The sequence below is a fragment of the Apus apus genome, chromosome 15, assembly GCF_020740795.1.
Source record: "Apus apus isolate bApuApu2 chromosome 15, bApuApu2.pri.cur, whole genome shotgun sequence".
Taxonomy (NCBI): Eukaryota; Metazoa; Chordata; class Aves; order Apodiformes; family Apodidae; genus Apus; species Apus apus.
The window spans coordinates 13,439,568-13,467,192 of record NC_067296.1 but is presented as its reverse complement, the minus strand read 5'-3'; the positions used below and the strand labels follow the sequence as shown (position 1 = coordinate 13,467,192).

The 27,625-nt window shown below is 47.6% G+C and overlaps 1 protein-coding gene across 1 annotated transcript in view; it reads right to left on the bottom strand.

Moving 5' to 3' along the window:
• COL20A1 (collagen type XX alpha 1 chain) overlaps positions 1–25,408 on the bottom strand; it is a 44,992-nt gene extending 19,584 nt beyond the window's left edge. Inside the window, exons 1-21 of the mRNA XM_051632959.1 lie at positions 25,288–25,408; positions 21,904–21,988; positions 19,329–19,439; positions 17,547–17,690; positions 17,150–17,308; positions 16,023–16,217; positions 14,604–14,759; positions 13,818–13,937; positions 13,495–13,659; positions 12,329–12,493; positions 10,845–11,017; positions 10,097–10,226; positions 9,452–9,597; positions 8,416–8,539; positions 7,880–8,019; positions 7,535–7,664; positions 6,895–7,037; positions 5,661–5,793; positions 2,401–2,543; positions 1,637–1,766; positions 1,362–1,418 (exon numbers count right to left, since the gene is read on the bottom strand). Coding sequence (XP_051488919.1) covers positions 1,362–1,418; positions 1,637–1,766; positions 2,401–2,543; positions 5,661–5,793; positions 6,895–7,037; positions 7,535–7,664; positions 7,880–8,019; positions 8,416–8,539; positions 9,452–9,597; positions 10,097–10,226; positions 10,845–11,017; positions 12,329–12,493; positions 13,495–13,659; positions 13,818–13,937; positions 14,604–14,759; positions 16,023–16,217; positions 17,150–17,308; positions 17,547–17,690; positions 19,329–19,439; positions 21,904–21,976 — 2,737 coding nt within the window. The 5' untranslated portion in view covers positions 21,977–21,988; positions 25,288–25,408. The remainder of the gene's footprint in view (positions 1–1,361; positions 1,419–1,636; positions 1,767–2,400; positions 2,544–5,660; positions 5,794–6,894; positions 7,038–7,534; positions 7,665–7,879; positions 8,020–8,415; positions 8,540–9,451; positions 9,598–10,096; positions 10,227–10,844; positions 11,018–12,328; positions 12,494–13,494; positions 13,660–13,817; positions 13,938–14,603; positions 14,760–16,022; positions 16,218–17,149; positions 17,309–17,546; positions 17,691–19,328; positions 19,440–21,903; positions 21,989–25,287) is intronic.
• Positions 25,409–27,625: the final 2,217 nt, after the last annotated feature.

The following is a 27,625-nucleotide window of genomic DNA, read 5'->3' as shown; positions in this document are numbered from 1 at the left end:
GTTCAAACACAGACTTACAAATTGCTGTGACCTCCATTATTCAACCAAATGCTTAGTTTTATACATAAATACCATAATTTCTGTAGAATTGGGTATAAAACTACTGAAGGGATCTGTGGAAATCAGTTAAGAAATCAGTTACTGAAACTTGAGGCTCAAAACCATCTCTTTGAGCTTGACCAGCCCCTGAGTTGTGGAACAATGTCCTGCATCCTGGATGATCTGACTTATGTCAACAAACTATGCCCTGCTCTTTCCCTTCCCCTCACAGAAACCAACCTTCCAAATGCAAAACATTGCTCAGAATTGAAGCATGATGAAGCAATAAAAACCAAAACAACCAAACGTGTTTCCCTCCAAAGTGCTATAAACAGGCTATGAACTTGCCCGTTTACCACGTATCTGACTTTCCTTGCCTCCTGCCAGGGCTGATGGCACTTGGATTGCTCACAGATCTTTGATCTAGCAATGCTCAGCTTAGTTAAAGTGTATCAGTCAGGGTAAGGATCCTCACACTGGCAGTTTGCACGTCTGCTTTGAAGATTTGTCCTAGCCTTTCCAGCCTAGGATTCCTGCTGTCTTGTTGCTCTCTTTGGTTTCTGTTTTTCTCCCAAAGTCCCAGCCAAATGCAGTTACTCACTGTACAATAAACAGTCACCCCCGTAACATCGGACCGTTTCTCTCAGGAATTCAGATCCATATCAATATTTTAGCCAAGCCAAACAACTGTACTAATTTCTAGAAGGTGGCTCATCAACCTTATAGGACAATTGTTTTCTGCTTGAAAGTTCACAGGACTTTTCCTCTGTGGTCTGAACACCTGTGATATATTATCTGTTGGATACAAATTAAAATGTTCCCATTTAATCTGTTTAATTCTTCCTCATGGTTTCCTCAATACATTTTAAAACTGAGGTTTTCTTTGGAATCCTTTCAGGTAGCCAGGAAAAGGCTTTACTGCCACAATATCTGCATTCTAATATTTACTTCTTAACAACCTTTTACAACCCCATTAATTCAACATTTCCCTCTAATCCTTTTTATTGTTTGTTTTACATCAGCTATGAGAACATATGTTCATTAAATTTAATAAGAGACTTTAAGGGGAACTTCAATTTAAAACATCATGTCATCATTCCCTTTGCTCCATTTTGGTCAAGTTGTGCAGAAATCTTCTAAAAATACTAGCAGCCCCGTTACCAAGTGAGTCAGATTTTAAGAAGCTGTGTGTCCTTGGGCAGTCCCCAGAGGCATCTGCCAAGAAAGGCCATACCCACTGCTGCTGGCCCTGCAGAGCCCACCCTGGGTGATTTGTTATTGAACAAAACAACAACAACAAGGCTTAGTAGGAAATGACTTACCCTCTGTTTTAGGTGGAATGAATCCTCTTGTTGAAGGGAACTTAGACAACACAGGAGCTGAAAGAGAAAGCAAAGCACATGTGAGCCCATCCTGGAATTGCCAATAATGCCCAGGATTGCAGCAGCTGGGGCAGGATTTTCCCTTGCCAAGGCTAGTTGTCTGCCCGGCTGAGTGACCCTGTGCAAGGAGGACATTTCTGCCCAGCCAAGGATTGCCTCCAGGCTGATGGCTGGGGGGTTACGGGGCTCATGCAGGTGCTGACTGTTACACTCACCCGTCCGTCCCGTGGTGGATGTGCTCTCACTCTCTCCTGTGTAGTGGATGGCAGAAACTGTCACCTTGTAGGCTCGGTCAGGGAGCAGTGACTGCAGGGTCACACCGCTGCTTTTGCCAGAAGCCATGATCTACAGCAGGGTGGAAAAAGAACCCAGCATTTGGGCAGGCTGCCCATTATAGCCCTTACACCCCAGAGCTACATGGAAGGGGTCTAGTGATGAGTTCTGGGACAAGCAGGCTCAGAGCAGCACCTCTGGTTAGTCCAGGCAATGGCCAGAGCAAGGCAAGGAAGCCTGGCTATGGGTTGCCATCAGACAAGCTCTGTCCAGGAAACAGTATTTACCTGGGTAAAGACCCCAGTATTCCCCATGCAAATGGGTCAGAAGTGCCTTATAACATGGTTACCAGCCTGGATTTGAGTAGAAAATCTCAGTTTTACAAGGTTAATGTTTAACTTTCCCAAATCTGAGGGGTTTATCCCCTACCCCTCTGCCTCTGAGAATTCCCCACCCCAGTTCAAGGAGGGGAGAAAGCTGCCATTCCAGCAGCTTTGATGGGCACAAGTATCTTAATCACAAAGAAGCCTGGTGGTCCTCTTCACAAAGCAAAACACAGCAAGTCACAGAAAGAGATTTGGTTTTGTACTTCTGCAAACCAGTTGTCCAAAACCTACTGGAATGAGAAGAGTCCCCCTGGGCACAAAATTGTCCCCAAGTCCCTCTGGTCCAGTACCTGTCACCTATGGAGGAGCTGGAGACTTACTGTTTGCTGAGCAGCAGCATCAGAAACAGGGTTGTAGATGATCTTGTAGTGTTGCACTCGGCCCTCTGGGGGGGTCCAGTGGACCTGGAGGCTGGTGGGAGTCTCAGAGTCAATGAAGAGGTTGGTGGGTGGGCTCCAGGAATCTGTGAAAGGGATTAAAGGTGGAAGACATAAAAGACAGGTAATTATGTGGATAAACAGAGCCAGCAGCACTTGCTTCCAAGCCCATTTCCAAACCCTTCAGTGCTCTGCTGTGCTGTTAACCAGTGCTTGGAGCAGAAGGAGTCACCGTGGGGACCAGGGAAGAGGGAAAGCAGATCCTGGAAGGATGAGGATTGCCTGAGTACAACACAGTACAGCCCAAGCATTCAACAATTTAAGTCCTAGGACCTGGAAAAAATATTGGAAGAAGTGAAAAGTCCTGTAAGCACAAGAGATCCTTTTATATGTCACAGCCAAATACCTTCATAAATACCCAAACAAGAACTGAATTTCATCAAAGATCTGGAGACACACTGGACAAATATCTTGATTGCTGGTTAGACCTGAATCACACTTCAAAGCTAATCCAATTTCCAGTATCTTCCAGATTTTTCTTTCTGTTTTAAAATTATCCTAAAAACCCCCAGAGCAGCCAGCACACAACAGTTTTTTCTGTCAGTTCTCACACCAGCACCCACAGCCTCCAGGAGGGGAGCGTTGAGCTGCTCTCCCTTTTCCAGTCCTGCACTGGGATGTCTGGATGTATCCCAGTAGGTAACAGGCTGAGCAGTGATCAGCTAGAAAATTGGAGTGATTTTTAACTATCTAAATGCATTTCTTTCCCTGGGATCCTGCTGTCAGTAAGAGACTACCTGGAAATGCTCAAGGCCAGGCTGGACAGGGCTTGGAGCAACCTGGTCTGGTGGGAGGTGTCCCTGCCCATGCAGGGATTGGAACTAAATGATCTTTAAGGTCCCTTCCAACCCAAACCAGTCTATGATTCTTCCACTGTTCAGACAAGGGGCCTGAGTGTGTGGGGTCACCTACTCCTGAATCTTGTTTCTAAACAGTGTCTTGCTCTGCATAAATGCATGTTTGGCCTTGGTCCCCTGCTAGTGTGAAGGCACAGAAGTCTTGGGCACAGAAAAGGAAGCTATTTATTCAGAAGAGGCTAAAAATCATGTGTTAGCCCTAAAGACAGTCAAGGACACACACCCGGGCTATGAAATTCCTATTCTGCAGTTTTACCTGTAAGGCTCTTCTGCCCATCCAGCAAAGTGTAGGGTGACCTTAGAGCACAGGCTGAAGGAAGATCATTTGCATCTTCATTGATCCTCCTTCCTTTTTCTATCTAAAACGAGCTTACTTTCCCTGAAGCTGCACCAAGTTTGCTGGCAGCTGCACCAAGTTTGCTGGCAGCTGAATCAGACTGGAGGCTGTTGCTGTGCATCACCGCAAGGTAAAGAGAAGAAAACAAGTGTGGGAGGTAAAGTGACTTCAACAGCACTATTATTAGTGCTGCTGTGTCTCTGCAGCCTTGCTGGCTGCATTGCCTGTTTCCTGCAGCTGAGCTAAGTGGAGACTTTGTTTAAGTGAACAAAGGGAAAGTTAGGGAAAGTCTTCTGAGCTGGGTTTATTCTGGAAAGTCCCCAGGCCAGGCAGAATGTGATGGCACGGGTGTGACCGGCAGGGAAAGAGTCACCTCCTGAAGGTGCCCAGGAGGAAGGAAGCGTCTCTGACACTGAGGACACCAGCTGTGCCTTTGATTTCATCTTGAACCTCTGTTCCTCCAAGGAGGAATCCCAAGCTTCTTTCTCTTGGGTCTAACCATCATCATAGGCACATTTTCAAATAAGAGTAAAACCTGGAGTCTGCTCCACCAAAATACTGATCTGCAATGATTATACAGGTCATGTTTTTTCCCTTACTGCCATGGGCTGAAGCTGCTTCCCCACGTTTCAAACCCTTTCATTTGCAATGCATGCTCAGGTAGGAAGAGCTCACTGAGGAGCTGGATAAAGAACTTGAAGATCTATTTGCCCCAGGCTGGAGATGCTGCCGGCAGAGCTTAGCTAGAGGAATGGGGCACATGAGCATTTTGTAATCCACTTCAGTTTAAAGGCAGCCCAGCTTCAGCAGCAGTTGCCATCCAAACTCCTTCAGGCAAAGCCTGACACCCCTCAGGCATCCTTGTTCCCAAGCACAGACAGCAGCTGACAAGCAGAAGTCCAATTGCTTTCCACATCCCACCAGGGTGCCAATGCCAGCAAGGACCAGCTTGTTCAAGTATGCCTAGAAGGGGACCATCCACACCATTTGTGAGGGGCTGAGGAGGCTCCTCTGGCATTTTGTAATTCGTGCCTTAAAAGGCAGCCATTTGTTTTCCAAAGCCTCTGAACAGCCCCAAACTTTATCCTTTATCATTTAGCATAGTCCTTGAGCATTATACACCTGCAGGAAGCTTTCAGTTATTTTTTTCCTGTCAGTATGCAGCTTCTAGGTACTTGCCTGAGGTTTATATAAACAAATGTTGTTATTATTCATTATTAATAAATCCTGACCTTCTTATTCCAAGATTGCCATTTACTCTGAACTTCATCAGCTCAACACTGGCCTAGATGAGTTCATTCTGCAAAGGCGGTTGAGAGCTGAGAGATGGAGGAGAAGAGGGCTGCTGTAGTTGAGTGAATTGTATTGCATTTGCTGCCAACAAAGCCATTACACAGGCAATATTAATTAAGAGGACCTCTGGGAGTGCCACTTTTTAACCTCATATCCTGCTTGTGCAAGATTTAGATAATGCTTCCAGGAGGAGTCTGCCTGCAGGATCCTCTCTCATCTTTGTAAGTGCCCTCAGATGGAGCACAGCTCAGCAGTGATGCAGCTGAGGAAATCCTCACCCTTTGCAGCAGACAGTGCTTTACTAACAGGAAACATCCATTAGGCAGCACAGTCACATGTTCAGCTGAACATCTTCTGGAAAGCCAATTTATTTGCATCAATACACCCTGCAGGGGGGAAAGCAACGAATTCTACATGAAACACATGGCAGGGCTGTCAGAGGCCTGCAAGGTGCACCAGCCTGCTGGGGTTTGCCCAGCCTGTTTTCCTCAGGACAATTTCAGAACACTTTCAGATGGATCCTAATTATCTCCTGTCACTTTCAGACATTCAGGTTTGGGTTTTCAGAGCTGGAGATGACCAGACCTGAGCTGCTGGTCTGTGATGGCTTCTGAGGCATTATCTTAGGCTGTGGATACCAAGCACCCATCACTTACTGGTCCTGTGCTGGACAGAAACTGTGTCACTTCGAGCACCATCTTTGTAATAGGCCCAGATGGATATTTTATAGTCAGTGTTCTTCTGCAATCCTGGCAGGACAGCAGTTGCCACGTTTCCAGCGAGGGAGAGCTGCAGCAGAGGAAGACAGGAGTCAGTCAAGCTCCCTGGCATCCCCAAACTAGCTCATGCCATCCAAGTATCTGTCTCACAGATTGCCCACAAGCACAAATGAGTTAGCACTGGTCTTTGGGGACAAAGTCTACTGCTGTGGGTTGCACACATCTAAGAAAAGCAAAACTCTAGCCCTGATCAATCCAGAGTAAATGTCCATGTATTGCTGCCCAGTTACATTTACCAGCTATTCCAGTATCCCAATGCAGTGCTCTGACACCAGGTAGCCATCCTGCCCTGAGCATGAAGTCTCTTTGCTCAGAGTCCAGCTCTCAGATGTGCTGGGGACAGAAGCCCCAGTAATCCCTTATTCAAGCCCAAATGTGAAACATCATATGAGACATTTGTGTATTTCACCACTTCAGCCACAGCTTGCACTCTGAAATTAAAGGCTTGAGATGGAAGATGGCACCTGTTCCAACCCTGTCCTTCCTGAACCATCTCTGTCTCTGGTCATTGTCCTCTGTGTACTTCTCAGTTGGGCCTCATCCTTCTTGAAGAGCAGTATCCCAACAAGCAGTCAGTGCTTACTAGCACTGAGGAAAGTAAGAGTTGCTTCACCTGCCTTGAGGAAATATCTCTATCTATAGATATTTGAGTATTATCTTTGTCTTTCCCACAGCAACTTGACATTGTGGGCTGGTGATTCTCAGCAACCCCAGATCTTTTTCTACCAAATTGCTTCTTAGCTATTTCTTCTACATCCTGTATACCTGTATGTAGTTAATTATTCCTGCCTAAGCTTAATACTTTTTGCTTGTCACTATTGAATTTCATCCTTGAGATTCTCCAGAACACTTCTGCAATCTTTCCAGAGCCTATGGAGCTCTAACCCTGCTGTCCTGCTCTCCCTCCCTCTTCCAGCACTCAAGGTGACAGCTCCATTGAACAGAATCAGAACCAGGACAGACCCTGACTTATTCTACAGGGTCCTTTGGCTGAAAGCTAAACTGTTTAAGATTTTTGCACCTCCCTATACCACTCTGGAAGGTGATTTCAGAGCCATCAAGCAGGCACAAAGCCAACCCAACCTCCCCTGAGCTGTGCATGGGTCCTTACCTCCTGAGGCTTCTCTCCACTGACCGTGCTCCATTTGATCTGGTAGACAACCACATCAGAGGGAGCCACAGCTTCCCACTGCAGTCGGACGCTGTTCCCAGAGAGCTCGGTCACCTTCAGTGCACGAGGTGGGGGGACCTTCACTGAGGGATGCAGAAGGGAAAGGGGCTGGAAAGCAGGCACCTCATCAGAGCCAAGGTGGGGAGCAGATGGTCGGGGAGCAAAACATCAACCAGTCAGATATCTGAGACCTGCCTGTCTTTCACTTGTTCAGACCCATATGACAACAGCCATCAGGACAGAGAGAGGTAAATTATTTTTAAAACCCTAATTAAGGAGGATTATCTCATTTGTGGAGAGGACATGTCATTATTGTAAAGGGGAGAAGACTAGGAGGGCTCTCAAGGACACAAGGGTTAGTTATACATCATGTTTTTTCTTAATTTACTTCCTTTCTTTATTCCTTCTGCCTCATTTTAAACATTACGGTTGGACATGTTCCACTCACACAGAAAAAAAGGTCATCTGGGATTTATACAAGGCTTTTGGCCATGAGCTGCTGGAACTGGTCTTTAAAACATCCCGGTTCAGACACACACAAGCCAGTTTTGTCACCAAAGCGTTTCCTTCCCCTACTTACAGGTGGTAACGTTGCCAGTAATTGGAAAGGAGTCCCCTTCTTCATATGTAGATCGGACGCTGATGAAGTATTGGGTGAGGGAGGACAAAGGTCTCAGGACAGTGGATGTTGCAGTGCCAGGAACCTCCACCTGCAGCGGGGGAGTCGTATGAGCATTTGGAGAGGAGCACGGGGACAGCTGCAGAGGGCTCAGCACGCGGGTGGCACCTGCACCCAAAGGGCCCATTTCAGAGTTAAAAAACCGCCAGCAGTTAAGCCCTCCCTCAAGCATGCAGCTGAAGGTGAGTGGGGCAGTACCTGACCTCCCAAGCTCCTTCTCCTTCCACCAAGCCCTGGAGGACTCACCTCCCCAGCGTTGCCCCCTCTGCCAGACACGTAGGCGAGGCGATGAGCTCTGGCGGCCGGAGACGCAGCCTCCCAGCTGACACGCACCGACGCGTGGCTGAGCTCGGAGAAGCTCAGGTACCTGGGGGGACTCAAGGCCACTGCAACACGAGTTAGATGACCCCACCTTCAGCTAAGCAGCTCATTCACCACATGGGAAAACATTCCCTTTACCACATATGCCTCTGGGATGCCATGAAATTCCACCCGGGCTTTAGGTCAAGAAACAGCCAAATAATTCCCTTTTTCTGCCTAAACAAGGACCTCAGGGAACTGTTCTTTCAGGAATTCTCTTACCAAAGGAAAAAAATCTCTCCTTTTTCACAATTCACCATGTAATTAGAGATCCCCTCAGGGACCATTATTCGCTTAAGAACAGGCAGGGAAGAAGCAGAATGTTTACAAGCCACATGCACAATATGGGAAGCACCTCATTTAACATGTCTCTCTTGCCTGAAGTGTTTAATAACAAGTCAGTAAGCAGCAGCAGCACTTACAGGTGGTTTCTTGGATGCTGGCTGGGTCACTTGCATCTTCCCCATACATGGCATACACTGCCACAGAGTACTCTGTGCTGGGGGACAGCCCATCCAGCAGGACCTCAGGCTGGGCCACCTTCACCTGTCAACAGAAAGATATTCTGGGGTAACTTTCAGTTCTGGAGTGCCCATCAATGCCATCAACAGAGCAAGACCTTCCAGAGACACAGGTCAAGGTCCCTTTGATTACAGTTAAGGTGACTTCTCCACTTTGGCATTTCACCACTTGGGTCAGTGATCTACAGTGGTCAGTGCTCTGTCTCTCTTCCCAAGGGACACCAAGCATGAGCACAAGTCTTACAAGGAGCAACTGAGGGAACTAGGGTTGCTTAGTCTGGAGACAAGGAGGCTCAGGGGAGACCTTCTTGCCATCTACAACTACCTGAAAGGAGGTTGTAGTGAGGTGGGAGTCGGTCTCTTCTCCCAAGCAGCAAGCGACAGGACAAGAGGAAATGGCCTGAAGTTGTCCCAGGCTTTTGTTGTTTGTTTTAATTCATATCCTCAGCCTACATTTTTTCCAAATAACTCATTAGAATGCACACATGGCAAAGGGATCTCTGATGTTTGTAAGGATTTTTCATTCCCTGAACATTGTTTTCCTCTCACACAGTGCTGTAGGCCTGTGTTGAGAGATCAGTGAAAACATTTTAAGATGAACACAGCAAAGACATTTATGTACAGCCTCAAGGATGCAACAATTACACTTGGGGCTGCGGAGATCTGAATTCAGTGCCTGGGTTTCCAGAGTCCCATAAGGCAGTCAGTTTTCTCTCTGTGCCTTTATTTCCCATGTGAAAACCTCACAGTTATAAATCACTTTGATATACACAATTTAAAAAAAAATCTTCCATGGAAGATGTTGCTGCAACAATGTTGAGACTTTTTTATTTCTTTTGTAAACACATGATATCCATTCCCAAGGATTGGATGGAACTAAACTCAGCCCAGACATGAAAAAAAAAAGAGATATTATCATTACTGTCATGAACTCTACCTCTGTAGTATAGTCCTCTTCTCCATCAGGAGCTGCAGAGCAGAGCACCAGGTACTGCGTGGCTCCCTGGGCTGCCTCCCAGCTCAGCCTGATGCTGTTGTGGCTCAGCTCAGAGACACGCAGGGAGCGAGGAGAAGACAGAGGCACTGAAAGGCAAAGAAAGCAGAAAGACATCTTCAGTGCATGAGGCCTGTGACAGCTCAAAAGCCAGAGCAGACCTGGCTTTGCAGCAGCTACTGCCAGCTGGTGGGCATCCACCCCTCATCTAATGCAGTGGAGCTGCCACTTTACAGGTAAGAGGTTTAATTCATTTGGAGCCCAGGGTAAAAACAGTGGCAAGAAGCTGCATGATATTTCTGGGGTGGTGGACTCCTTTGCAGAATGAGGTAGGAGAAAGGGACCCTTGGAGGAGGTTTCTGGTGCAGCATGCTGCTCAAAGCAGGGCCAAATCAGAGTAGGCTGCTCAGGGTCCTGTTTGGTCAAATTCTGAACATCTCCATGGATGGAGATAGCTGTAGACAGACTGAACTTGAGGGAGGGAGAAAAATAAAATGCCAGGCTCCAGTCTGAGAAGAGCACAAAGTAAGAGCTTTGTTCACCTGTCATAACCATGCATCAACATCATTCTCTCTACTCACAACCTACATGTGGAGGTGATGCCTCTCAGCCCGTCCCCAACAACTGTGTCATAAACAGGAAACACCAACACCAGGTACTCGGTGTGCGAGGTCAGGTTAGAAAGCTGCAAAGAGGAGATGGCTCCATCTAAGACCACCTGAAAGCACAAAGCAGGGCTGTCAAGACAGGGAGGTGCTAGCTGCTCTTTAGCAAAAGAATGGCTGAAGTGGCCTTCCCTAGCAAGTGTGGCTTTTCCGTGGCAGATCTGTGATCAGAAACATGAAGTCCAGTTGCCCTCTGAATTCTGTGCCAGCTGGCATCACCCCAGAATAGAGAGGTAAGAGGCAGCAAACATTCCTGTCCTCTGAGGCAGCAATCCCAGTGAAATCAATGGAAAGCCATCAACAATTTGGATTTGCTTATCTGAGTCACATCCACCCCAGATGAGCGACCTTGGACAGCTCCTGCATGTCCTCTGAGTCAGAACAGATGCTTTAGGGAGGGATAGCACTGCAGAAGAGAAAAGTCAGCCCCAGCACAGCTTGCAGTATTTCTAGCAAGATGCTATTTATCTTATGTCCTCTTCTATCTTGTCATCCTACCAACTGATCCCACTTAAACTCAGTGTGCATTTAGTGTCTTCCCTGGCTTTAGCTGATGTCCCACAAGAACTGCACCTCTCCTTTCATCTCTTTGTCTGCTCAAGTCTACTTAAATTCCCTGCCACCCTCTGGAAGGTGCTGCAGCCTCTCATGCTTGGAGAAAAGCCTCTTACCTCTTTGGTGCTACCACCCTTAGATGGATAATACACAATCCGATATTTCTTTGGTGGTTTCAGAGGAGGACTCCAGGCCAGGTGCATGCTCTTGGAGGTCACAGCTGATATTTTCAGGTCAGTTGGGCTCATCTGGAGTCTCGTGCTCTCAGGGATGTCTTTCAAAGTGCTGCCTAGGAAATAAAACCACAGTTACTTTCTTATATCCAGAATTCTCATGCCAAATGTACTTCCTAGCTCATAAATGAGTGACATTTTTCAAATCAAGTTAGTCTCCTTCCCTACAGAAACTGTTCCAAACAGCTCTGAAATAAATATTTAAAAACCAGGCATACAGAGAATATAAATATTCCATAGAGAGCAGGCTGTCTGTTTTGCTGTTGGGAATATTTTTTAAACACAAGTCTGAATTTTTGGCTCTCACCAAAAGATGACCCAGCTTTCCTCAATCAGGAGAATGTGTCAAAATGAGCATGCAGAAGATATTTTGGTTCCTTTTTTGGACAACCCATCTTTCTTTAGCCTAATCTGCACCTTTGAAAAATGGCTAATTATATCAAACAAGTACAAATTAATAATGATAAATCAATTTATTTATATGAATCTCCAGAGCACTGAAATAAAATATACATGAAAATCAGACTTTCCATTCTCATTAGGCCAATCTTAGAGCAGGGAGAGATGCAAGTATGTACACAAAATTTCTCCTGAGGATCTAAGGTAACTTCTGGAGTGGTTTTTTTGCTGTCTTGTTCATTGTACAAGCTGCTCTCCAGCAAAGGAAAAAAAAAATAGGCTGTTTGGTTTTAACTTGAAAATGCCTTGGAGATCCAACACTTAAAGTAAAATATGAGGAAAACAATGTGTTCAGATGTTTTATCATCTCCTCCTCCTACCTCTGCATTTTCTCCATACATGTTCTCTAATTTATTATTAAATTAGCCTTTTTGCTTTTTTTTATTCCTCCAGGTTAGGAGACACCCTAAAAAGGAGATGGTGACAACACATTTATCACACTGTATGATAACAGGAGAGGGAAAAGAAGTTCCCTTTTCCCAACACTGGGAGTTACTGTCATTAGATGATTATTTCCACCAAGAGTTATCCAAAGCCCTGGTAGAAATGGCTGTTGTCTGCATTGGTTCACAAGCCAAAAGAAGATATCTAAACCAAGAGCATCTGAATGGAAACATCTACAGGTAACACAGAGTCTGCAGTGAAGTGAGAGTGGAAGGACTGAACCCAGAGAGGCTTACAGAAGACAATAATCACAAACACACCAACATATTGACATGGCAGGACCATTGCAGGCAACAAGAGGGCTGAGAAAGGAGATCAACACTGGAGGAGAAGAGTTAGAGAGTGCTGACAAGATGGTGGAGCTCATGGAGGCAAAGGTGTGAAAAGGGGTCAGTTGCGATGGCAAGGGAGGTGGATGGTGAGCAGAAGGAAGCTCAGCCCTCACTGAAGAGGTTGCACTTCACCTGCAATTTCCTTGTTGCTCTTCTCTTTGATCCTAGTGCAGAGGACCTGGGTGAGCCTGGCAACCAGCGAGCTCAGCAGTGGGAAATCCAGCACATTGTAGACCGTGAGCTCCAGCGGCTCGGAGGCCACCTGCTTCAGCTCTGCCTCGTCCGCGTTCTTCACCCCTGCAACCAGAGCAAAGAGACTGAGAACTGTCCCCAGAGAGGAGCAGCTTCTGCCTCCTGCTTCTGTCTTGCTTGTGCAGGGGCAGGATGGATTCACCATTGTTCTGCTCTCCAAGCAGAGCCTCCCAGTCATTCCAGTGAGTTGGTGGTGCTTGAGAGTGGCCTCGAGTTTCCTGCAGCAACAGCCTCAGCCCAGCCTGGGAAGGGCTTTCAGCTCTGTAGGCTCAGAAGGTCTAACATACTAAGCAAAACATTTATGATTCAGGCTATCACCTATGATTAGGCACTACCACTATTATACTGTATTAGGAATGCTTAACAATGCTATTTTGATAGCTTAGGAGGGCAGTTTAGCTGCAGCTCCACTCTGTCCATGAAAGGAATCCCAGTGCCAGCCACATAGCTGCATGACCCTATGCAATAAGCCCTTGCTTTTGTGTTCCAGATATAAATTAGCACTTCAAGTCTGGGGGATTGTAATTTCAGGAGAGTTTTCTACATAACTGTATTGCTCATGTATTAGCCTCTAGGAGACTCATGTAGTCATCAAGGACAGAGCTGCTCAAGGCCCTTTTGTGCCTCATTATTGCTGCCAGATAGTGAAGAGGAGATAAAGTTGTTATTCAGAGAAATGGAAAGTTGTGCGAGGCAGTAATTATAAAGGAGATTTCCTGGCCTCCCCAGTACGATGTTCTTGTGCCTAATTCCACAGCTGAGATTATGGGTTTTATGACACAGGTCTCTGAGGCTCACAAAGGTCTTTAGATGGGAGGTGTGAATGAATGTATTTTCTAAACAAACAAAACACCCTTTGAACACACTCACTGCCTGTGCTGATTAAATGGGTTCATTTTCATCTTAGCCACAACATAGTGAGCTCCTGCCAACTACCTTAGTATTAAGCCTCAGGATGCTTCTAACAAAGTTGAGGGAACATAACTTCCAGCGTGAAGAAGATCAAAAGTAGGTTGGCTTTGTCCTGCCGATGGCTGTGATCTTACCAATGGCAAATATCTCTATGCCCAGGTTTTTCAAGGTCTGGGCAGCCAGGTTGGCATCATCCTGGGATTTTCCATCAGTCAGGAGGATTACCAACTTCTCAGCCTCCAGTCGGGCACCAGCAGCTGGTTTCAGATTCTGCTCCAGGACGTGGGTCAGTGCCAGACCTGGGGAGGAGAAGAAGTGGATGGTGGGCTACAGCCTTGCAGAGAACCCTCCTCATTCACCCTTTGCTCTGCCTCCTCTGTCCCCATGGAGGATGTCATCCTACGGGAACAGCTTTCCCCACAGATCATTTAGCAGAGACCTTCTGAAAGGGAGTTACCTGTAAAGGTGTTGCCCCCCTTGTAGCGCAGGCTCCTCACGGCCTCCAGCACCTGGTCTCTTGTGGAATAAGCGCTCAGATCCCACTCGGTGCGGGGATCGCTGCTGTACTGGGACAGTCCTGGGGAAGGCAAGAGCTGTGGGCATCATGCAAGCAAAGGGAAGCTGCAAGAGGTTAATTTTGGGGAGGCAGCATCAGGCTCATCATGGGAGGATGATAGAATAGTGAAAGGCAGAGGGGTGAGTGGATCTGGTTTCCAGCACCACTTCTCTGTACAGTCTTTGTCCTGCAGGCAGTGAGGAGATGCCTCAGGTCCCACCAGGTGCAGGTACTTATCCTGCAGTGAGGCTCTGAAGTATTTGATAAGGACTTAAACTAGTCAGCTGCAAGGAGTAGGAAGGATTTACATCATCCTACTTCACACACAGCCTGGCCAGTGTTGGGATCTCTCAGTAATGCCATTTCTAGCTGAAATCCAGGGCAGGGTTGCCACTGCATCTGCCTGTGCAGTGCTGTGGAGGCTGAGCACCTCCTCAGAGGTAGGCAGCAAATCCCAAATGTGTCTCAGCATCCACACCTGATCTGGTGCTGTCCAGAAGACATCACTCCTACTCACTGTGCAGCTTTTGTTTACAGCCACTAGGGGCCAGAGCTTGCTACCAGATGGGAACAGCTACTCCTAAAGGAATAAAAACCTCCTCAGAGCAGCACATAACCACAGGAACAGAGACAAAGCCCCCTTTGGACATGGACTTCCCAGCACCTGAAAAGAGAAAAGTGTCCTACCGACTCTTATCTTGTCTTGGGCAATGCTGAATGGGGAAATCAAATTGCTCAGAAAGTCCTTAATGAGCTTGAAATTGTTGCGTCCAATGCTCCAGGATCCATCCACAAGCAGGACAATGTCAATCATGGCAGATGTGTCACACTGAAACTGGGAACCTGAGGGAGATACGGTTTGATATGGAGAGAAGAAACTGCAAAGGAGGAAAAACTGTTTCAGTTTTAAGATTATCTTTTTTTTTTAACAATCCTGCAGTGTAAGGTCATGTCTGGATGGAAGACCAGATCATCTGCCAGCCTGATGCATCCCAGCATCATGGGAAAACCACGTGGCTAAAAGGTAACCCATCCCAGTACCAAGGAATCCAGTAGTGCACAGCTGCATTTCTGCAAAGAATGGGTTAAAGCTGTCAGGAGGTGTGTGTCTATCCCCAGCACTGCTCTCTGCAAGCTGTCAGCTCCACTAAGTCTCAACCCCAGCCCAGAGTTACTCCCTTTATCTAGCCTAAGTCTCCCAGAGTTACAGGTGATTGCTGAATTCCATTCCATCCTGGGATCCCCTGTGGGCTGTAATTATTTCATGGCTTTATATTAAATCAGATCTTTCAAAAAAAACCTGTTGGTGTCAGATACTCAAGCCCTGCCTGTCTCCTCACCCCAGGCCTGCAGCTTAACAGCAGATAAGACAGGGCATGTTGCTGATCAAATGCATCTTCCCCAAATGTTTTTGGATGGGCAATTTTCCATCTTTGGTGGAGGGAAATAAGCGAGCCCATCAAAATTCAGTGGGCTGCAAAGAGGTTGCTCTCCTCTCTCTTTTCACTGCCATGGATTCCTACTGATCTCAAGGGACAAAGTGAGGATGCTCTCGCCAACCCCATTCCCACCACTTTGACTACCCTGGGAACCTTCTGCATTGCTATAGCCTCAGCTGACAAATCTGAAGGATCATCATGGATCAGTTAGGTATGATAAGAATGACAAAGAACAAGTCCAAGAAGTGGAGCAGGCTGGGTAGCAAATAACATTGATGTGCTCTTCCTCTTCTGAAGACTTGGAAAGGTCCATGACTGGAGTGGTCTGCTGAAGAATATAAACTCTTACATGTATGTGTCAGAGGCAGGGGGAGGCAACAACATGAAGAGAGAGAAAAGTGGCAAATTCGTAAATTAAGGCACCTGGAAGGAATGTTTGGCCTAGCTCCAGTTTGCCTTAGAATCAGTGATGTTCTGCAGAACTCCAAACTTCTGCAGTGACCCTGACAGTTCCCCAAAGCGTGACCTAACATTTGAAAACACGACCATCAGCACTTGGATTCTTGAAAATCCTGGTGACATGGTGACATACAGAGGGGTGGAAGGTTGATATTCAACAAGCCTTAGGGAAAACAGTGGAGAAGAAGGAGTGAGACATGCCTCTCACCTTGCCTCAAGGAATCTTTGGTGGGTTTTTCTTTCCCTGGAGGCTTCCACTCTGCAGAAGCACTCTGGGATGATTTGGGAGTGGTTGGTGTTGCTTCTGTCACACTGGCCTCCACACTGGGCTGGTTTCTTGTGGTTTCTCCTGAGCCCTTTGGCTGAGTCCCCTTCTGCTTTTTCTTTTCATCTCTGTCCTTTGCTGTGCTCCAAACAGAAAAAGCCCATTGTTCCCAGCTGTGTTAACCCCCACAATTCTTTGGGTGATTTTTAACAGAGGTGTCAGGGGCTCAGAGAGGACAGAAGTCCTACAGGCTTTAAGCAAATAGGTGGATAAAGGAGACATCTCCATTCGTGCCTTTCTAAGAGAAGGGCTGCACGTGGGCTCATGAGTTATTAACGTCAGGAACAGATTCCATCAAAAGGTTGTCCTTGTCATTATCTCTGATGATGAAAAATAATGAATGTTTATAAAACATAAACCAGGGAAAACATACCATGGCACCTGGTACCCAGTGGACTCTTCAGACCTCAGCAATCTGTGACTTGGAAGCATGCTGGGCTAGTCCAAGTCTTTCTGTATAATGGCCCTGATGAATCTTTCTCCCATCAACATGTTAATTGCTCATGCAAACCTTATTGTCAGACACATGAGAATCTCTGCAGTTATATACAATCCTCAGCCATCGGGGAGGGCTCACACCTTCTTGTAAACCATCTGCAGCCAGTTTTGGGGAACAGAGCCTAAGATATCAGGCATCATCAGCCCCAGTGCCTAGGGAGCAGCTTGTCCTCCTAGGATCTGCTCCTAGTTGAAGGATTTTAGTTTATCTGCTGAATTTTAATACTTGTCAGCCCCAGGAATATGCCTTGTCAGGACAGGCAGTTGGGCTGGCATGAGGGGCACGTATTTTTAGGTTTCTTACTGTGCTTTTGTGGTTGAGATGCCTGAAAGAGATGAAGCTAGGCTAGCCTGTCTCACTGAATTCATGTCCCTGATGGAGAAGGAGTTGCAGTGAGAGGCTGGGAGCATTTTTAGAGACAACTGTGCTTAATGCTCCAACCGTAGTAATATGGCAGAGGCTGTGGCTCAAAATCAATCCAACATCATTTCAGGATGACCAGTGCACCCACCTGGCTGCATCAAGACGGTGTTGAAAGGTGGTGGGGTGGCCTCTGCCACCCCACTGTGCTCAGCTCCTAAGCTCCCTGAAAAAGTGAGATTCTTTCCTGGCCCAGTTCCTGAGTTTCTTCGGTTATTTCTACTCTGGGATGCATTTCTGAGCTCCTCTACTGCAGGAAGACCAAAAAAAAGGAAGAGTCAATCTAGACAGTTCTCTGAGTCACAGTCCAGCCCTCAACCCCTGGGTCTTCACCATCCCCCTTTCTAACCTTCCAACCAAAGTAGTAACAGGCTCTGTGATTGCCACGTAGTCTGCAGGGCATATGCCAGAGGATGAGCTCTGAGGAGCCACATCTCCAAGAGCCTCAGGAGCTCTCTGAATAGGAAAATGCAGCTCGCTCTACTTACTCACAAATTTCCTCTTGGCAAACAGGGCTTCCTGGGAGCCATTGAGCACGTAGACCTGCAGTGTGTACTCCTTGGTAGGGCTCAGCCCTCCCACTGTGGCTTTGGGAGTCTTGGTTTTCAGCATGACTTCTTGCTCTGAGTCCCCTGAGGTGGGATGAAGCCACAGTTCAGAGACTGCTAGAGCTTAAATTTAAGCTGACAGTAACAAAAGCACTACTGAAATGCAGAGAATGTCTGCCCAGGAACCTCAGTCCACTCTTATTTATTTTTTTAATGTTGTAGATCTCTGTTTTTCACTCTTTTTTTCCTAATCCAGAACTGAGAACCTTCGGGAGGTTTGTTGTTTTTTTTTTTTAATCCTTGGTACATGTCCAAAATGGAAAACCAGTTCCCATCCAGAATGAGTGCAACGCTCACCAGCTTCTCAAGGACTTGCTGGTCTGCAGAGGGTAAAGGCTGGGCAATTGCTAGTAAATATTTCATTTATTTAAAAAAACCAACTGCTTATGAAAATATCCAACCAATTGTTGTGCTTGAAGTCATACATGACACAGCGAGGAAGCGACCTGGTGGTTTTGAAAGCCACCACTGGCAGTCAAGACACCCCTAACTTATCCCAGCCACCCTTGCTGTGCTGCCTCTTCAAGCCCCCATCTATTTGCAGTTGCTCTCTGCGGGTAGACAGCTCATTTCTGGGGCTGGCATTGCCTCCAGACCCCTCCAGCCATGTCCCGGGGCTGTGGGACCTGTCCCGGGGCTGTGAGGCTAAGGAGCGAGGAGGCTCTGCAGAGCAGCAGCCGCGGCTGCACCAAACAACGGGGGAGGGAAACCACCTCCCTGGGACCCTCTGCTCGAGCAAAGTCTGCAAGCTGTGAGCTCTGGAGACGATGCGTTTCTGTCGCTCCCTGTGCTCGTGCCCAGGGCTGGAAACGGAGGCGAGGCAGCGGGAAAGCCTCAGGCATGTGCCGGCAGCGCTGGCGGGGATTCCCTGCATTCCCGGGATGCTCATCCCTTTCCTCCCAGCCGAGGAGGAGCAGGGCAGGGAAAGAATGAGAAACCTCCTGCTCCAGTTTGGGAAACAGGTGGGGGCTGAGATAAAAGCGGGTGGATGATCCCAGGGGCTCTGGCGCACGCAGCCCAGCCCGGCAGCAGCCTCGGAGAGCAGCGGCGGCTGGAAACCCAAGGCCAGCGCAGCCCGAGGCTGCCTCCCACCCCGCGGGACGCTGGCTCCTTCCAACACCACCAGCTTCAGTGTCTTGTAGGGAGAGCTGGCTGTCGGGTGGGGCAGGGACCCCCCCACCTTCAACAACTTCCCAACCCGTGTCCCTGCTGGTGGGGGGGAAGCTGGGAGCTCCCTCAGAAGAACCAGACAACGCATCTTTCCCTGTGGCTTTTTTTTTTCCCCTCACAGAATCCCAAAGAGCTCCACTTTGCAGCTCAGATTTTCCCTAGTATGGAGAGGGTTGAATTTCGTCTCCTTCCTGCAAATGAGGGAGAGAGGGACTGGGACTGCAATGATGTGACAGGACTGCTCTCATGGTGGCCAGGGAGGCTTCTTGTCCATCCTGCATGCACAGCCCAGTGGAAAGTTTTGACGTAGGTACTCAACACTTGAAACCAGAACAACCAGCAGAAATTTCCCTCTGCCTTATGTCTCTCACCTTAAGGTCTACTTAATGCTCTCACTTCAGTCCTGTTGTCCACCAGCCCAAAGGTGAAGCTCAGTCCCTTCCTCATACACAACCCCCTGCTGGGTCTGACACCCCAGGAGTTAGCACGTACCTGCCATGGGCTTCACCCGAACCTTGTAGCCATTGATGTTCCCTTCAGTCTCCTTCCATTTCATCTGCAGCCTGTCTTCTGAAAGGACAGTGAGCTTCAGCCGGCCTGACCCTGGCAGGAGGAGATGTGTCTGTGCTGTTACGGATGCAATGACACACACACAACCCTATGTAAGCTATCATCTTCTCTGTGGGCACAGGAACAGGTGCAGAGGAAACCCTCACCATCCCATGCAAATCTTCAGCAGCCCCTGATGCTGCACGGCAGCTCCTGCAGCCCCTGTGGCAGGGGACCTGCCCAGAGCCACTCAAAGCTGGAGCCTCCCCCCTTCACAGAGAGTTTCTCAGGTGTTTGAATGAGACCTGGGTATATGTTGCTGCAAACAGGGCAGCCTGACACAGAAGTGAGAGGTTTCTCAGCACCTCTCACATCTTGGAGAACTCTTCCAGGAGCTTTCATGCAGGACTTTGTTTCAGGAAGAGTGTTAGTGCAAATATCTGGAATGGAAGGGTAAGAAATAGAGAAAAGGGCTCAATCAGGCTCTTCCAATAGGCTTGGGCTGCTGAGATATACAGAAATTGCCCAGGTGATGGATCCCATATTACTGCAGAGAGATCATTTCAGGGGCAGCTCCAAGGACCAGCTGAGTTAAGGGAAAAAAAAAAGAAAAAAGGAAAAAAAAAGAAAAAAAAAAAGAAAGAAAAAAAAAAGAGAGAGAGAAAGAAAACCTGATAAAGTGTAAAGAACAGCTCCTGTCAGGATGATAACTCTTGGGCACCAGCTGTATCAGTTTGAAGCAACATAAATCACAAATTCTGAGGAAAAAAATATCATACCAGACAAGGAGGTAAAAAGAAGAGACAGCACATTCCCTTGTAGTCACTGGTTTTCACAGATATCTCTTGAAGCCCAGCTGGATATCTGAGTTCACGTGTCACTCTCTGACTCACTGATTCCTCGGCAAAGTGTATCTGTACTGTCATACAAATGTCACTGTAGGAACCTTTTTCACCTGACTGGATGTAGAATGACAGCTCAGCAGATTTCTCTCCCCTCCCTCCTGACACTACACACACCTCCTTTCCAGCAGGCTGCCCTCATTTGCAGACAGTGAGCCTGTCCTTTGCCTGCACACCATAAATGCCTGCCCTCAAATGTCCACCCTCATCTGTAGTTGTTCCCAACCTCTTTCCCTTTACCATTACTCACAAGAAAAAAAAAAAAATTTAGGGTGACCTGGAGTGTCCTGCTCAGTGTTGACAAACTGTGTGTGTTGGGCTTCTCGAGTCCCTAAATCTTTGTGATGTCCAGACATCTCCTGACATCTTGACCATGAAGTCACAGCCCAGGAAAGCCATGAGAACTGGCAGTGTGGCCTTGCTTGCCTCAGCCCAACATCTGTGCCTCAACCTTTCCTTGCATAGACATCCTGCAGGCTGCCCAACAAGCAGATAGTTATTTTGGGGAAACAAAGCTCAGATTCACATCTCACCCCAGGCAAATCTGAAGGGGCAGAAAGAAAACATGGGGAAGAGGGGTAAGGAGCCAAACCAATTCCCAGAATCCTGCCTAAGAGAAATGGTAAAAGATCATGGAACAATGAGGGGAATTCATAGATCAAACATGGAGCTGTCTTCTCTTGGCCAACAGTGGTCCAGCTCCTCAGCCATCACTCTAGGAACTCACAAGCTAAAAAGACAAGAATGTCTCCAGCCGGATCAGAAAGGACAGCATCCTCTAAAGCCCCATTATGTGCCAGATGCAAATGAACCCAGGGCCATGAAAGCTCCACTGTTTCCCTGCCCTGTTCTGGATGTGCACTGCTTGATGCTGTAACCTTGCTTCCTGGCTGATGGGGACTCAAGCCCAAACTTAACTGCAGAGACTGATCAGGAAGACACAACCTGTAGAGCTGTCGGTCCAAAGTTTGAAATGCCATCACCACTCCAGAAAGCTTTGTGCTGAACCACTTCCACAGAAGCTTTAAACGTATTATAAAGGTGGATCCTCATCATCAGAAAGCACTTAGTGAGGTGCTGAAGGTATTTTCGGATCATTGGTGGTACTGTGGAAGCACTGTATGATACAGGAGGAACAGCACCTCAAGTGCTTTCTCCTCCAGATGTTGCACCACCATATGCATCTAAAGCACCAGTTTCAGAGCACAGGACAGCTGCAGTGACCACCAGAGGACACACCACTCTCTGTTCCTGTTTCTCAGACTCCACTTGCAGATCACATAAGCACATAAGGTGTCCCTTGCTCATACAGGCTGAAATGCATCCCTCATGCTAGGCAGCAGCACACTGAACTGCTGCCAGGGATGAGGACAGGCTCTGCAGGGTAGGGAGGGATGGAGATATTCTCCCCACAGGGGTCTCCTGAACTCCTATTACTCCTCTTGTGTGGGACAGGGCTGTTTGGAGCTTCACCAACAGACATCAGAAAACAGCAACCCCTTAAATCCTGCCTGTGTCTGGGGATCTTCCTTGAATGAGGTGCCAATTCTAATAGAAAGGGCTGGGCTAATCCAAAATACATCCAGACTACATGGAATTGTAGGTAGACTCCTTACCTTGGCCCACTCGTCCCCAGACATAACTCATCGCAGGCAGGTAGGCAAAGAAGAAACAAGTGTGAATGAGCATGGTGACCAGGACCTACAGGAAGGCAAACACCAGGAAGTAGAATTAAAAGTTACATTTCATCATGACAATGCTCAGGTTTTTCTGCAGATCTCAGTTAAGAGACCACAAGCCGAGATCTACAGCTCTGTGCACCATTAATAGCAGTGAAAGCTGGATGGATAGAAAGTTGGTGGATGGAGAAGCACATATTAATTTCCCTGCAATTCCTGTAGATTGTTCTACATTCTTGGTCTCTCTAATACAGCTGTTGAGTGCCTTGGACCAGTACTAAATTGTGTTTACAAACCTGATGGGGAGTAGACCTTGCCTTAGTACTCCTCCAGGTCTTGGAGTTGGCCACTGCCCTCTTGGTGGGATGATTTCAACAGTGGTCCCATACCTGCTGAGTTCTGCTCTGGTCATGGAAAAAAGCAACACTGGCCAAACCACTGGACAGACATAGATTCCAGAACAACTTCAGATTCAAATCATACAGAAGTAATTCATTCTGACTATCAGGAATCACTACAGGTACACAATCACACAGCATTTTCTTGTGTCTCTGCAAAGTACACGATGATCATAAGGGGAAAAGCATTTAGAGGAGCACCCTTTGGCAGGGAAGCTCCTCACCCCTCAGGGTTAATGACCTGGCAGTCACAGTTATGCAGCAGGAGGGGTAGCACAGAGCTGGGGGAGTTTATAAGCCAACAATTCAGAAACAAGGGGTTTATTTCTTATTTTGCGGTGGAGTTCCTGAGAAGTTACATCAAAGACTTGTTGGGACTGTCTTGTTTTGACTTGTTCACCTGAACAAGACTGGAAACAGATGCAGTCACAGACTCGATGGCAGCAGAGAATCAGTTGGAGTTGCAGTGATCTCCACAGTCTTGCCAAAGCTCAGGACAGCCTGCAGCTCACAGACCTCCAGCACCTTCACTTACCTCTGCTGACCTGGATTTCAGTTTTATTCAGCTTGGGTCAGAAATGTCAGGTCAGCCTACAACCACCCTGACGGAAACGGTGTCTCCCCCTCCATATACCAGGTTTTAAGCATTTGCAGTTGGCCTCTTGCAATGCACCACTGGCATCTGCCACTTGTGTGCTCCACATTTCAGCCTTTATTGCTTTTGGCAGAACCAGCTCGAGCACAATTTTCCTCCTCACTTCTGTTCATTTTGATGGACAGGTATTTAGAGGCTCCTGGCAAATGCCTGTTTCCCTTCAACTACATCAGCTTTTTAGCTGTTTCAAAGAAAAATAAATACACACGTGAGTGATCCAGCTATGATCTTTTGGGGTTTAAAACAGTTCTAAATTGTTGTAAGAATCAATGGGAAAACATGCAAGTTACAACAGGGAGTTGTTAACCACGCTAGTCAGACTGGGAGTACTTTTTTTTAATTGAAGATCAGGTTATACAAGACAACTGCAGTGTAACTGAAGCCCTTAGCCATGGAAAACACTTGCTTTATTTTTATTCCCCCCACCCCCAGCTAAAAAAATGAAGTCATTGTTTATAAAAACCAGCGAATATTTTACAGGTGGGTCTCAGGAATCTGACTGTCACCTCAGGGAAAGCAAAGCTTGTCCTAGTTGCAGAGGTACATGTCCCAAACAGGAGCAAGAAACCTGCCTTTCTGAAAAATTCCTTGAATCAAAAGTTCATTTATGCCATTTCTCAATGCCAACAATCTGCTCTGGATTCCCTCCCAGCTTCCCCATGGCTCTGCTGGCACATGGGTTGCCAGACTCTGACAAGAGCTCTGGATTGTGCAGCCAGGAGCTTCCACCTTGATGTGTCAGCAAAGATGAGTTCAATATGAAGCCAAGTTGGATCCAGTAAGTCCCCAGGGTGGGGACCACTTGTCACTAAAGCAAGGAGCAGGGCCTTCATCTCTTCTCCCCAGCTCAGGGGCAAACCCATCCCTATTTTACTTCTTCTCCAACTGTCACCTTCCTACCTGTAAAGCAGGAACAACAAACGCACTGGCTTGAAATGGTGGAGGACACGAGGGTTGCTGGGGATCTCTCTTCCCCACCACCAAAGCTCCCTCTCCATGGGTGTCCTGCTGGACCCCAAGCCTCCACTGGGTCTCCATGGTCCCTTCCCATCCATTTTTGTCTTTGGGGGTGCCACCATCCAGACAGGCTGAGCTGTGGGGCAGCCCCAGCACCCGATGCCTCTCTGCTGATACTCAACCAGGGAAGGAATTTGGAGACAGCAACACATGGAGCATGTGGCATTTCCAGGGCCTGGAAAATGGGTGTGAGGGGGACACATCCACTTCTTGCTGTCCCCAGCTGTGTGCTCAGAGGGGATTTAAAGGTTAAGACAGTCAGAGATCCCCTTATTTGTACAGGAAATTTTAGAAGTAGTCACTTTAATTAAGGAAAAAAAACGTCTAGACAAAAAAATCCCTGCCACCTGTTTAAACCAGCACAACTGAAAGTGGGGATCTGGGGGTACTGTGAATTATTACCACCTTCCACAGACACAATCTGGGGATACTTCCTCATCCCAGAAAGCATCACCAACTCTGCACAGAAGCAATGTTCCTCATGTCCCATTTGTGGCTGGACACACACAGTGCCAGGGACAGCCCTGCAGAGCAGACCAGTGACCTGCAAACAGCAAACTGCTACAGTAAATCTGTCCCAAGCACCACAAGAGCTTTGCTAACTAAAAGACCTAAACAGATTTAAAAACCCACATTAACCAACCCCCTTCTGTTTTCTCATGGAAATCTCCTGTATTTCAGTTCCACTACTGAAGAAAAAAAAAAAGTCTCATCAAATTATTCCAGCACCAGTCTCAAAAAGCTGTGGCAAAGTTCCACTTCTAGGCTGAGCCTTTGCAGCTCCCCACAGCCCGGGTAAGCTTGGTAACACCAGTTTGGTGCAGATCCACACCACACCTCCAGGTGGGAAAAACCCACCCATCCAACTGCCACTGCTAACAAGCCCTTCCAAGCACTTGTCCTCTCCAGCAGAATTTTATAATCACATAATGGTTTGGAAGAGACCTTAAAGATCCTCTAGCCCCAACTCACCTGCACGGGCAGGGACACCTCCACAGGTTTAATATAATTAACCCCAAGAGAGAAGGAAATAAAACTAAACCAAGCAAGCAAGCAAACTCCTCACAGCCTCCCCTCCAAAAGAACTGATAAGGCAGTCCTGGCAATATTTAGACCTGACCTGCAGCAAATGTGAGTCTTGAAGCTACTTCAGCATAAGAGGATGAGACAAACCCCCCGAAGTTCCCTGCTCCACCAACACTCCCGTACGCCCCACACCGAGGCAGCCCCGAGAGGGAAGGAGCCACAAACCTCTGCGGAGCCCCACGGCTTGTCCTGGAGCTTCTCCAGCCGGGAGAGGGGCGACGGATCCAGCTACATTCTGAAATCGTGCGAGAAGCAGCCCCGGCGCCTCGTCTGCTCCTCGGCGTGGTGAGAGGTTCCAACCCGCAGCAGACAGGAGGGCTGCGGGAGGCAGGGCGGGCAGGGGGAGCGGGACAGGGATCCCCCCACCGCCCCCTCCCCGGGCAGCCGAGGACAGCCTGCCCCGCCAGCAGGAGCCTGCCGCTGGGAAGAGCAATAACCAGCTTGCAGTGGTTTTGCTAACTGAACGCTAAATTTCTGCCCAGGACACTACACGCCGAGTTCCTAGAGCGCAGCAACAAGTCCTGGCTCCCGCCCCCTGCCAGATTCCCAGGGATGAAGTCACTCCGGCCCCGGCCGCATCCATTACACGTTTTTGGGGGCCCGGCCTTTGCACCGAAGGCAAATCTCATTGCGTTTGTGGAAGGAAATGAAGCACATCTGGACGTTTTGCAAGGCCAGAGACTGAATCATGAACTGGAGCTGGACGGTGCTGCAGAGTTCCCAGCTGCGGGATGTGGCCCTGACCTCCACATGTGGTCCCTAATCTAGGGAGTGCCTGGGAGAGCTGCCCAGCCCCACACCAAAGCCTTTCAGGAAAGATTTTGTCCTCCTTGCCAGGAATGGAACGACTGACAGTGGCATTTCTCATTACAAATGAAAGGGTAGATATTCAGCTGCATCCATGAGGACTGTCAGCATCAGCATCCCAACGCAACAGGGTGAGCTGCAGGAAACTCACAATTGCCATCCTATAAGAAACACAGGCACCTTTGACAGTGTCCAGTGAGACAGGAAAAAAAATCCATTGCTTTCAAATATTTAGCACAATAAGCAAACATTTGTTGCTCATTGTGGTTTTGTTTTGTAATCTAGCAAGTGTTTAAAAGCATCACAATATACAAGCCAGAAGGTAATACTTACTAAGATTTAAATGCTTCAGTTTAAAGAACACTGAGCACTTGGTAGCCTGTGGAGAGAGGGCTGTCACTGTCCTACATGTGAACACCCCAAATTGCCTCTCCAGCCAGTCCTGCTGGATTCTAGTAGTTACTCAGATTTGCTACAGTTTAATTTAAAATTACAAGGTGAGAAAGGGAAGAGCACTTCATTTTCAGGGCATTCAAAGCCAGGGCTAAAATTCTTCCTCTGTTTATATGAGAAAAACACAGAGTTGTGTCCAGTGCTTATGCTTGGGTTCTTGCTTTCTGGCCTACCTTTCCCAAGGTGTTCATGCTATGCTCTGGTCTCCTGGCTTTGGCTCCAGTTCTAGCTCAACACCTTGGATTAAGCCTTGGGGCCACCACAGACACCCAACCCTCTAAACAGCATCACAAACCAGAATTTAAAAAGCGAAAAGGCAGATGGCTGCTGCTCTGCTTGTGCACTGAATGGCTAGAAAGAACAACAGTGAATATATTGATAAACTGGCTTAAAAGACTGTCTGTTTTCACTTAGGGTCTGGAAAGACCCCAGTGGATTATCGATGCAAACATCTTGCTTGGACCACGTTTCAGAAATGCTGTGCTCCAAGTCATCCTGTTACCTCTGCACCAGGGCTGGGGGAGCACATTTTCCTCCATATCAAGGAAAAAAAAAAGGGCAGCCAGCAGTAATGCAATACCTAATATACAGCTGACACCAGATTTTCCAAGTCAGCTCCCACTTTAACACAAATCAAAATTACTCTTTGGGGGGAGCTGGGTTTTTTTCAAGACTTGGTTGGTGGCCAAAAGAGCTGGATTGAGGGACCTGCCCTAAGCAGGAGTGCTGGAAATCATCCTGTTGGAAATCAGTATTGCAGGCTGAGCACAAGCAGGATGCTCTGTGAACTGGAAAGCAAGAAAACTCCCCAGTTTCTTGTTATTACCTGTTATTCTATATTTAGTTCACTTTCAGGGTAGTTTGCATATTGATATCCTGCAGTCATCCTGCAAATGCATCAACAGGGCCCAGGGGGCTTGATTTTGGTGTCTTTCACTCATTTTTATCCCTCCCAGAGTCAAACTCAGACCATGACACGTTCCTTTTGGCCAAACTCTGTTTAGGGTCTCTCCCCACTGCCTCCCATCATGAGGTTGGTAACAGCCTGTGACACTTGGGACCTCTGCCTGGCTGCATGCTGAGGTGAAGCTGGTTAATGAATTTCAGTATTAGGAAGAACTGGGGACACAAAAAGCAAAATCTTGGAGGTCTCACCTTTCAAGAAACTCAGTTGGGAAGAGCAACTAGGCTGGCTGTGAGCATGGCTAAGCCAAGAGAGTAGCAGGCTCCTTAGACTTTCTTT